Source organism: Mastigoproctus giganteus, chromosome 4, assembly GCF_048544385.1.
Source record: "Mastigoproctus giganteus isolate SK-2022 chromosome 4, ASM4854438v1, whole genome shotgun sequence".
NCBI lineage: Eukaryota > Metazoa > Arthropoda > Arachnida > Uropygi > Thelyphonidae > Mastigoproctus > Mastigoproctus giganteus.
This window is the reverse complement of record NC_143578.1, coordinates 172,860,225-172,872,689: the sequence shown is the minus strand read 5'-3', so window position 1 is coordinate 172,872,689 and position 12,465 is coordinate 172,860,225. Positions and strand designations below refer to the sequence as shown.

General features: G+C 36.2%; 2 protein-coding genes across 3 annotated transcripts in view; one reads left to right on the top strand and one right to left on the bottom strand.

Annotated features, from left to right (window-relative positions):
- Positions 1-12,465, bottom strand: part of Polr1H (RNA polymerase I subunit RpI12) — a 100,245-nt gene that overhangs the window by 11,331 nt on the left and 76,449 nt on the right. The window lies entirely within an intron of this gene.
- Positions 1-12,465, top strand: part of LOC150087207 (tetratricopeptide repeat protein 39B-like) — a 349,901-nt gene that overhangs the window by 313,874 nt on the left and 23,562 nt on the right. For both annotated transcript variants that reach the window (XM_090371071.1, XM_090371072.1), the window contains exon 17: positions 6,932-7,048. In XM_090371071.1, coding sequence (XP_090227197.1) covers positions 6,932-7,048 — 117 coding nt within the window. The remainder of the gene's footprint in view (positions 1-6,931; positions 7,049-12,465) is intronic.

The following is a 12,465-nucleotide window of genomic DNA, read 5'->3' as shown; positions in this document are numbered from 1 at the left end:
CCTCACGCAAGTAACTATCCAGTTAACCTCTGAATTTATTCAAACTATCAGCCTCAACTACCTGCGAGAGCAACTTGTTCCAGCAATCAATGACTTGCTGGCTAAAATAAGCTTCCTACAATCTAATCTAAACCTCAACCCCTGTAATTTGAATTTATGATCCTAGTTCTGGAATTATTTATAAGAGTGAGAATTGCACCTTCATTCATTTTACTAATCCTTCTCAGAGTCTTATAAACCTCAATTAGGCACCTCTGAGGCACCTGGATGCCAAGCTCTATACCCACACACTGAGCATTTCCTCGTATGGTCATCCTTTTGCTGATCTCACCATTCGAGTTGCCCATCTTTGGACCCTTTCAAGAAGCTCAATGTATACTTGAATTCTTCTGAATACTCTATTTATTCTTGAATTCTCTACTAAGTATATAATTTATTTTGGGGTTGATCTTCCCCAAATGTAAGACCATAAGACTTGCATTTTGCTGCATTAAAAACTTGGCTGCCACTTTTCTGACCATTCCTGAAGCCTGTTCAAGTCATCCTGCAGCATTGCTTGGCACTGATCATTAATGACTATGCCAATCTTTATGTTATATCAAATTTTGACCTCATGCCTTTTATCCTTTTTGTCATTTTCATAAATGACATCAACATCATTTATGAAAATGAGAAAAAACAGTGGTCCAAGAACCAATCCTAAAGGGACCCTACTCCTGATGTTACATTAATCTGAAGAATATCCATTAATCAGTCCTCTATTTTCTGCCCTGCAACCACCCATCAAACCATCTTAGAATCTTACCAGTAACCTCTCATGAGGGACAGAGTCAAATGCTTTCTAAAATCCAAATAAACTGTTGAAATTGTTCACTCTTAGAACCACTTTTATTTATTGGCAACACATTGGCACATTGGTCTCAGAAAGTTTTTAAATTCTGTTCAGTGGGATCAACTGACGATGTTACCAACAGTAAATTCTAAGTGGGAAGCATTCAAGGAATTAAAAATTTCATACCTATTAAGAAATATTGTTCAAGGTTTAGGCCTAAATGGTTATCAAATGAACTAATGAGACTTGTAACAGAGAAGAAAAATGCATGGGATGCATTTAAATTATCAAGCAACTCAGAAGCCTATGGCAGATATAAGCTAGTCTGTAATCAGGTCACAAAGGAGGTTAGGCAGGTGAAGGCAGATTATAAGAATTCCTTGGCGAAAGATGCTAAGAAAAACAGCAAGGATTTCTTTACTTATATAAGCTCTAAAAGGAAGGGGATGAATCTGATTGGTCCACTTGACATTGATGGTTCGACTGTTGATGATCCTGCTCAGACAGCAAACAAACTGAGTGATTATTTTGCATCTACATTCACACATGAGGAATTATTAAGGTTTGAAAATGGCAGAAGGTTATCAAATTGTAGTAGGATACTTAATGATTTTGTAATAACTGAGAGCAAAGTGGAGGAGAAATTGTTGAAGTTAAACATAAGAAAAGCACCTGGGGTGGATGGGATCTATCCAGTTATATTAAAGGAGGCGGCAAAGCAACTAAGCAAACCATTAGCCATAATTATGAGAGCATCCTTGGACTCAGAGGAGGTTCCCACGGACTGGAGATGTGCAAAGGTATCCCCAATTCACAAAGGGGAATCGAAGGGTGACACGAGTAATTACAGATCAGTTAGTTTAACTTCTGTTCCGGGTAAAATAATGGAGTCACTGGTTAAAGAAGCATTGCAGGATCATCTAAACAAGATTGCAGCAATAATTCAGACACAGCATGGGTTTGTTAAGGGAAAGTCTTGTCTGACAAATTTGATAGTATATTATGATGTGATTACAAAGGAACTGGGTGCAAAAAATAATTTTGATATCATATATTTGGATTTCAGGAAAGCTTTTGACACTGTTGCGCATGGAAGACTATTGTACAAACTGAAGCAGAATGGTATTAAGGGTAAGTTGCTACAATGGATAAAAGGATGGTTAAGTGGGAGAAGACAGATGGTGGTAATCAATGGGTGCTACTCTTTGTGGACTAATGTTATTAGTGGAGTCCCACAGGGTTCGGTGTTGAGTCCACTGTTTTGTATATTTATCAATGATATTGATGAAGGTATATCAGACTTAATGTCGAAGTTTGCAGATGATACAAAAGGTTGGCAGGGTTGTTAATGACAGCAATGGCAGTGTGCTACTACAACAGGATCTAGATAATTTGGGGGCAGATGGGCTAAGAAGTGGCAACTGAAGTTTAACCTTGACAAATGCAAAGAACTGCATATGGGTAGAAGTAACCCCAGAGAAACATACCAACTGTGTGGTACTATACTTAAGGTGGTAGAAAATGAAAAAGACCTGGGAGTAATTGTGCAGTCAGATATGAAGTTTTCTGAGCAATGCAGACAGGCTGCCAGGGCAGGTCATGGGGTTTTGTCAATGATATATAGGAATTTTGCTAGCAGGGAAAAGGAGGTGATTGTCCCTCTGTATAAGGCAATGGTCAGGCCACACCTTGAGTACTGCTTACAGGTCTGGAGGCCTCAGTTTAGGAAGGATGTAGATTTGCTTGATCGTGTACAGAGAAGGGCAACAAGATTGGCGAGGGGATCCTCTTACCAAGAGAGGCTTAAGTTCTGCGAATTGCAGTGGCTGGAGACTAGGCACCTGCGTGGTGATCTGATTGAGGTGTATAAGGCCTTGAATGGGTTGAGCACGCTGAATTCTGATGGGATTCTTCCACTTGTTTAGATTACGAACCTAAGGGGGCATAAATTCAAATTAAGAAAGGACAGATATAGAACAGATGTGCGGAAATTTGCCTTTAGCCAGCGGGTGGTTAATTGCTGGAACAAACTTCCATCTGTCGTTGTGGAAGTTGATAGGTTGAATAAATTTAAGGAGGAACTGGGGGAATGGTGTGTTTTTTTTTTTTTGGCTGATGCTGCATAAACTCATACATTTGCTTTCTTGCATCACATGCCACTACTACTCCAATCCAAAGGAATCTCACCTGAGTCCAAAGATGCCCTCATAGTTAATATCAGTGGTTAAATACACTCCCTCGCAGTCTCCCTCAAAATCAGCTAAACTACAGGGTATATGCCATCAACTCTAGGCACCTTACTTGCCTTTATGTTCAAAAGTTTTTATAATAAACAATCATCTGTAATTATAACATCACTAATTTAAGAGGCTGTGCCTCACTCACACAGCCTCTTCTCAGCATGAAGCGTCTTTTGTCAGTAAAGACAGATGCAAAGTACCTATTCAATTCATCCTCAACATCAGCTGGGTTATCTAAGACTTTCTCACACCCAGTGCACAAGGGTCCGATCTGATTAGCTTTCTTCTTCGTAGTATTCACATACATAAATTCCTTGTCCCCATTCTTTGCTCTCTTCAGCCAATGATTTCTCATACGCAGCCTTGGCCTCCCTGACCTTATTTGTGGTACTATTACAGATCAACTTGTACCTGTTGTAGGCTTTTCATCACTCTGTAACTATCCAATGTTATCTTTTTCTGCTCTATTTGATCAGCCAACCTTGCAGTCATCCATTTCAGCATCCTCCTCTTGCAATATTTCCTTAGAGGTATGCTTCTGTGATTTTTGCTTTAAAAGTATTTTGTAATTCAAATGTATTCACCATCCTTTGGCAATCTGCCCAATTCATAGATGTCATACAATACCTTAAACTGACAAAGTCCCCTGTTCTGAAGTTAAGACCTGTGCCTTTAACTACTGCAACATCTTTCTTCATCTTCTAGCTGATGATTTTGCATGATCACTTCCTGACAATAGTTCCTGTACTTTAAGCCCTGTGATGTTATCTGATTCGTTAGTAATGATTAGGTCAAGAATATTCTCATCCCTAGTACTTTCTCTAATGTGCTGGTATAAATAACAATGATCTAGTTTATTTTAAAAAGTTTTTCCCCATCATGAGTTTCCCTCCTATTCATTCCAATGAATCTGGGGTAGATTAAAGTCACCCATAATACGACATTCCGGCTTCTTGCCCATTCCATATGCATATAAAGACTCTCGTCGTATTTTTTACAATCTTCTGGTCTGTAGTTTACTCCCACTCTCGTTCCTTTGCTTCTGACTTACACCACAAACTCAGAAAAGGCTGCTTTTTATAAGAAGCATGACCCCTCCACCCCTTCTATCATCCATACCTTTCCTAAATGCATTATACATACCATAGTGGAATTTATCATCAATTTCCGGTGGCACCATGTTTCTATTAGCCCTATTATATTAGCATTAGTTGTCCTAACCAGGAGTTCAAATTCAGCCATTTTATTGACAACACTCCTGATATTACTGTAGGTACAGTTGGGACTAAATAATCTATAGTTTACTACACTGATACATACCTTGAAATTATTTAGGCTTGTTTCTCTATCTTTCTCATTTCACTCATTTGAAACATTTCCACCCTCGGAACATCTTGCCCACGTTGGCTGCTGTTGTGACAATAAACAATTTTTAATGCAAGCATTACTTTGACCCACATCATCAGAGAAATTGGATCTATATTACCGTTTCTCCCCCTCATCCCCAAATAGCCATTTTCCCAAACCCTTAAGGAATCTTCAATGGTACTGTCAAAAAATCTTTGCACCACCTTTGTTCAAATGAATACCATCTCTACAAAATAGATTCCTTCTACCTACAAATGCAGGCTATTATGATAAAAATCCCCCACCCCACCCCGAGTCTTGCATATTCCCTCAAGTCTCGAGTTAATCTGCAAGGCATTCAATATATAATCCCTCCCTATTGTGTCTAGGCAGTATAGTATTGCAGACGCATTCTGACCTAACTCACGGCATTTATTCAGCATAGTCCTATATTTATCCAACAGATGGTCTGGTCGTGTACATTTAATATCGTTAGTCCGCACAATAATTTCTAAATATTTAGAAATATATTTTGTTATCAGAAAAAATGTTAAACTTTTCTAATACTGAAATGCCAAAACCTTCCTAGAGCTACAACTACCGGTGAGGCTATTAATATGCTTAAATACAATTTAAAAGTCATAGATCCCAAATACTGCAATATGTGATATTCTCTGCTTTGTATAATATTGTTTTATTTCAGAAGAAAATGTAGACTTTTCCTTTTTTTAAAGAACTGTGTTTTTTATTGACTTAACTGAATTGGTGAAAAGCTTAAGAGGATAACTCAGGTGTCCAGATCTGTGTTAGGAAAAGGTAACCCAATAATAAACTAAATCAGCATAAGTAGGACAGAAATAATTACAAATATCTTCCTTGATTTTAGGAATATTATTAGGAAATTAGGAATATTAGGATATCTTCCTTGATTTTAGGATATCTTCCTTAAAAATGGGGTGCAGGAAGAGGACAGCTGTCCAGGCTTTTTAACAACTGATTACTTTGTGGTAAATGCTATTTTAAGATTTATGTCAATCTTGCAGTCACATAAGGTCAGACACACTGGTAGATCCAGGAAAAAATTACAGTAATTATGCCGCCTTGACCACCTTTATCTCATTCTACCCTAACCTATTGCAACAGATTTCTAGAGTTTTAAAGCACTCGTGGGATAAGGTGCTTACAACTCCCGGACAGGAAGTTGTGATTGATCCCTTGTCTCAAGAGTTAAAACATTAATCCCCCCGCCCCCTTGCTACAGAGTGGAGCAGTCTACCGTATTTCCTGCTGTGACTGCACTGGCTGCTACATTAGGGAAACTGGCAGAAGGCTCAGCAGTCGTGTTTTTGAACACGAAAAAGCTATCCATTTATCGGATGTGGAGCACTCATCCATTCTGAGCACTTCTGGTTGACCCAACATGACACTGACCCACACTGCGATGCCATGATTATTGATCGGTCCTGCCATTACCATTCGCAGCGCTTGTTTGGAATCACTGCACATTTCATGCTGTAGCAATTCCTTTAACCAAAACAGAGGATGTCGTGTCCATCCCATTACTGGGACGACCATCCTCTGGCTGACAAATGTTGGCATTTACAATGTTCTCAGGCATTACAGCTACAACTGCAAGCTTTCCCTTTTAACAGCTAATTGTTACATACATGCAGTTTACCATACATGACTGCCATGGCATGCACATAGAGTTCTATATTTCTATATTTTAGATTAACGGTCACAACTGATGAAGGACGCCTTCCAGTCCAAAAGCTATGTATTACTTTCCTGTATTATTTTTACTTGTGTTTTTTGTTCGTGTGAACATCAATGTATTTTTACGTAACATTAAACGTATTTTTAACTGCAACCTGTCATTTTCTTTCTGTTTTTGCTCTGTGGCACAATAATTTATTAATATGAATCCAGAGCACAAAGGCCTTTTTGCTTATAGACATTAAATGTATGTCAAATTATAATTCGTCTGAATTTTAATGCCAATGTAGTACATGAAGCAATAACAGTGGAATATCATCCATTCACAAAATATGCAAGATAATGTGATTCTACTTATATTAACATTGTAATACATTCACCTAACAGTTCTTCTGAAGAAATTTATTACCATTTTATAGAGAATTACAGTTCAGTATTTGAATTGACCAATTAAGCAATTAATATGTAATTTCTTATTGAAAGGGTTAAGGTTTTATGAAAATAAAGAGGAGAAAAGATAAATTTTTAATATAGTTAGATATTTCAAAGCCTAGAAAGGCCTCTTTGGTATTGTTATTTTTTTTTAAAGTGAGTAGATCAGTATCATTTATTGCTGAAGCAGTACAGCTAAATAAGTTTGTCTTACAAATTTTAATTTTTTGGAGTTTGGAAACAACAAACAGTTTTTATTCATTGTTAATAACATTTATTAATGACTTTGATGACTTTGTATCTGTTGGTTTTGCAAATTAATTAGTTTTTATAATTTTTATATATTATTTTTATAATGTTGTAGGGATGATGAACTTGAGGCTGATATATACTTAGCAGCTTGTGCTAGTGCTGAGATGGGTTACTACATGATGGAGCAGCAAAAGTATGAAGAAGCATTAGAATGGATTGATCAAACTAAGTATGTAACATTTAAATGTAATATTGCCAGTGTTATACTCTTTACAGCATCACACAAATAAGAACAAGTCTTGGTGAAATCATTTGCATTCTCACAGTACAGATTTGTCAGAAAGACCTGACCTAAAAATATTTCCTCTGACATGTGAAACATCTTTACCCCTGGAATACTATGCTTATAAATAATCCTAATACCACCCCGAAGAACTCTATACCCTAAAAATGAAATTTCAATGAAAAATGGATATCCAATTATAACCAAGGCTAAACAGCAATATTTCTGGGTGTATTACCTTTTACTATTATTCTATTGATGAATATAATTTTATAATTTGTCCTGCAATATATCATACAACACACATATAACCATCTGTCTTTCTGGAATAGCTAGAAGTGCTATAAAGCTGATCAAAGATGTTTTTAGTTTTGTTGTAGAATTTGACTATTTTGTTCCTGCAAACGAGATTCAGCATCCTTTTCTTGGTAAATTTTTCAGAGGAGAAGCATCATTGCATTTTTCACATGGTAAAATTAAGTCATCATCTCTCCAAGTCATTATTTCTGTTTCATATCATCATGACAATATCTGACCATATCTTTATCAGAATTTTTCTAAATTCCAGCCATTAGCAGAGGATTAAACCAGTTTTCATGGCCAGGTCTCTATTTGTTGCCTAATACTATTTTGAATGATGCAACAAAAAGAGGAATTTGACAATTGTATGTATCTTTGAAATTAATCTTTGTTATTAGTAGAACGAAAAATTTTCCACTGAATTTTAATTTCTGAAAGTTCTTTTACAGAATATATATATATTGATAAAGTTAGGCAATACTGCAAGATATATAAGAGGCAATCAGAAAGTTTAGGGTGAAGTAATATTTAGGAAATTATGAAGCTTACCAGCTATATGGATGGATCTCTGAAGTAGTCTCCCTGACACCCTATACACTGATTCCAGTACTGCTAAAGCTTCTTTTGGAATTGCAGATAGTTCCTCTGTTACATTCTGAATAATTTCTCAGTTACTGCAAATCTGATGGAGTGTTTTACAATGAATTTTTGAATGGAAAGCATTGTGTGTGCAGGGACACTTTCATGATACAAGCATCAATTCCTTGAAGCATTTTTCTCCATATTTTCTCTGAACAACATCACACAATCACTGTAGAACTCTTTTGTAGTATTCCTGGTTCATTATTGACCATGTGGGTTAAATTTATAATGAACAATGTCCTATGAATCAAAAATAAATAAACATGATCTTCACATATGATTGAGATTGCCTTGTTTTTATTTGGGCTTCGGAGAAGACAGGGTCTTCCTTAAAGAGGATGGCCTTTATTTCCAGATCATAGCCATGTCCCCACACATTACTAGTAATTATGGAAAAAACAAAGTGTAGATCAGCAGCAGCATGTCAACAAAGATCCAGATATACAACTCCATCCTCTCTGTGACTGTCAGTGAAGATGATGCAAGGCACAAACTTGGCTGAAATGCACTGTATTCCCAAATCTTCTGTTAAAATTAATTGACATATCTCATAAGAACTGCTGATTTCACTAGAAACTTTGTAGATAGTTAAATGTTGGTCCCTCCTCATCAGATCACGAATGACTGATTTTGAATAGTTTTTGAAGTTGAGGGGAGGCAAGAGCAAGAAATTCTTCAGTGGACAAGTGCCATCCCCCCCACAAACTCTTAAAACCACTGAAACATCTTTGAATGACACAAAAGCAATTTTTAATATTTCATGTGTCAATTTTTAATATTTCATTTGAAACAAAATTTGATACAAATTCACTACTAGTAAAAATGTTAATTTTAAAATGTGACAAAATAAATAAAACACCTATTCAACACATGCTAATTCAGACTAATTATATATAAATGGGTGATTCATGCATTACTATCCAGATTAGGTACAAACATGTTGCAATAAGTTACAACTCACTACGATACCACAATTTGAAGATACAAAGCCAGTCCCCAAATGTTTTGATCCCATCTTGTGTGGTGTGTAAATGTTTTGCTGAGCATAAATTCGAAATTATATTTTAATTTGCCTAAACTGCTTGTAAATAATGAAACAAAAATAAAATTTTCAGTGAAACATTCCTTGAATACTATCTTGAAATATACAGCGCCAGGGCTGTAGTGGGGGGTAGAAGCCGTATACCCTCTGGATTTTTTTAGGTGATTAGCGTATACCTTGTGGTTTTTAAAAGACTTAGAAAACAAATATTAAAATATTTACTGAAAATTAAAAAGTAAATTTATTAGAATTTGATTCTTAGGCAATGCTTATAATTTTATTATTTTTTTAATATATATGCTGCTGTCTGTGTGTGTGTGTGTGGTGTGTGTGCATGCCATATTCGATTAATAAGCACAGTATACTCTCTGCATATGTAACATTCACAGAGTATACCTTCTGCTAATTTTACAACTACAGCACTACACAGCACCCCACCAAAAACTGCTGTGCAAAACTGCAAGTTCAATTTGAGAATGGCTGTGATCATGGGGTGGAGGGGAAGGGATTACAATGTTGAGTACAATGCGAGATTGAGCTTGTATACCCCCAGAAGGGTGTCCATTTTTGTTTATGGCTAGAAATCAGCTGCAGTAAAGTTGTAAACTCTTTTGGCCTCTGCTGTCCAGAATATAAATACATATTAGGAAAACCCACTGAATGCAGCCATGTTTTCACAATAACTAAAACAAATTCAATTGGAAAATACAGTACCCAGTATTCCGGGATTAATAAGGAAACATTAAACAAAAATTGCCCCACCCCCTTATTTCATTATTTTCCTGTTCATGACACTGTTACCTGATGGCATTATTTTATCCTGCTACTAAATAATAGCAAATGCATTAACTTACAGATTGTGTAACGTATGCATGTTTTTGTATCATCCTGTATATAAAAGCATCCACCAGCTCGTATATGCTGTCTCCATTTCTATGCAGCAGCAATATGACACAAGCAGTTAACTCTGAGGAAGAAAAGTTTAATTATTTCTCTTGATAGGTGGGGCTTTTCTGTTTGTATATTTCAAAAAAAAAAAAAAAAAAAAAATCTATAAGAGGATAAGCAGTTTACCTCTAGCACAGAATAGAATAATAAAATTTCTAAGCTTTGTGATCATGCAGATGGGGTAAAAGCAAGTTAAATATCTTTCTGATGAAGTATTGGTGGTGACAAATGGTATACTGCAAGAAAGCAGGCCTATCTGGCATCAGCAAAAAAAATATATATATCCCATGTCACTTCTCTATCTTCTCTAATAGTTTGTCTAGTTCTTGAATTTACTCAAACTACTGAATTACACAACACTCGATGAAGTTTATTCCAAAATCAACTACCCACTGGCTGAATACAACTTTTCACACATCTATCCTACAACCACCCATCCTCAATTTATGTCCCCTCATGTGTAGTCTAAGCAAGAGTAAGGATGCCATCAGGATTGAAGTTACTTGGTCCATTCAAAGGTTTAACTGACACATAAAGTAAGACTTGTCAAGGGTGGCTTGAAACATTGAACTTATAAGCCCTCATTGACCAAATCCCTAAGTGAAAAATATCTTTTAAAAGGCCACTTTTTCCACTCATGAATTACATTCGCTAAAGCCAACTGAACAATGGAGCAGTGGAAATCCGTAATCTCCTCCTCAAGTCCAGATTTAGCCTCCATAGACTGGATGGGAACTACTATGTTTGCACAGTTTCAATAAAACTTATTGCTCTAACTGCATTAAATCAACAGTGAAGTTTCCAATGAGATTTAGTGGTGCACAACAAGCAAGGAGTGTAGAGAATACACTTTGTGAATGGTACTATTAATGGTAACTACTATAAAAAATGAGACTGCCTGTTCCCATTATCTGTGACCACTTTCAGAAAATAAAAAAAACCTTCCACATGGGTCTGCCCTTGCACATATCACAGCCTACATTAACATTAACATAACTGTTTCATGCATTTTCCAGCATCATCATCATCAGCCATTTTCAATCCACTGCAGGATGAAGGACTCTACAGCAACTTTCAGTTCCTTCTGTTTTGTGCAGTGGCCATCCATTTGCTGTCCACGAACTCTTGAATTTCATCTGTCCATCTCCATTGTTGTCTTCCTGGTTTTCTTTTAGCTCCTCTTGGGTACCATTCTGTTATTTTTTTTTAGTCCATCTGTCATCATGTCTTCGAGCTATGTGTCCTTCCCAAATCCATTTCATTTCTTTAGTTTTGATAAGAATGCCCTTTACTTGAGTTTGCTGTCTAATCCCAACAGTCTGATTCCTAATAATTTGTTCCATTCTTCACTGTGTAGTCTTCAGCTTCTCTTCCATTCTTTTGGTGAGTGTCCAAGTTTCACTTCCATAAGTCATGGTGAGGAGTATTACATTGATTCATTATTTTATGTTTCAGACATAAATTGGATATTACTACTCAGTACCTGACTGCATTTATGAATGCTATCCATCTGAAATTTATTCTTTTCTTTACTTCCAGCCATTTATCATTATTACAGCTAATGACTTGTCCAAGAAAAGTATATGAATCCACCTTTTCAATTTCTACTCCTTCAATGATTATATCCCCTTCTGTGGCATACTTGTTTATCATTACTTTTGTTTCAGCCATATTCATCTTTAGTTCGAAATCCTTACTAACTCTGCATAACTGATTAAGATTTTCCTATAATTCTTTGGGATCGTGGCTTGTGATCACAATGTTACCTGCAAATTGTAAATGGTTCAGGTACTCTCCATTCACATTGACTCTTTTCTGCTTCTTTAAGGACAGCAGTAAACAACTTCAGAGATATTGTCTAAGATATTATCCTTGTCTAACTCCTTTCTCAATTTTAAATTTGCTACTATCTTTGTGTAGTCTAATGAAGAAGATAGTGTTCTCATATATTTTCTTAAAAATCCTAGTGTATGGGGATGTCTATGCCTTGTCTTTCCAGTGCCCGAAATGTTGTATAGAGTCAAATGCCTTTTCATAATCCTCAAATACCAGGCATAATGGCATTTTATATTAATTTGCTTTCTCCATTAGCTGTGATATTACGTGAAGGCGATCCAAAGTTGAGAATCCTGTCCTAAAGTCAGCTTGCTCTTTCAGTTGATTTTCATCAAGTATTCTTTCTAATCTGTTAGTAATGATCCTTGTGAGACAACAAACTAATTGTTCTATAATTTCTGATTTCTCTTTTCCTGATGTATTTTGTGAATAGTCCTGTCAGTTTCCATGTCATGTCTCTTCCTCCTAATTTTAACAACTCTACAGTAACTTCATCTTCACCTGGGGCTTTTTTGATTCTTCATTGCATGTTCTATCTCATTAGGAAGGATATTGGGTATGTCATATGTGTTGCTGATTTGTGATCCACCTTTCC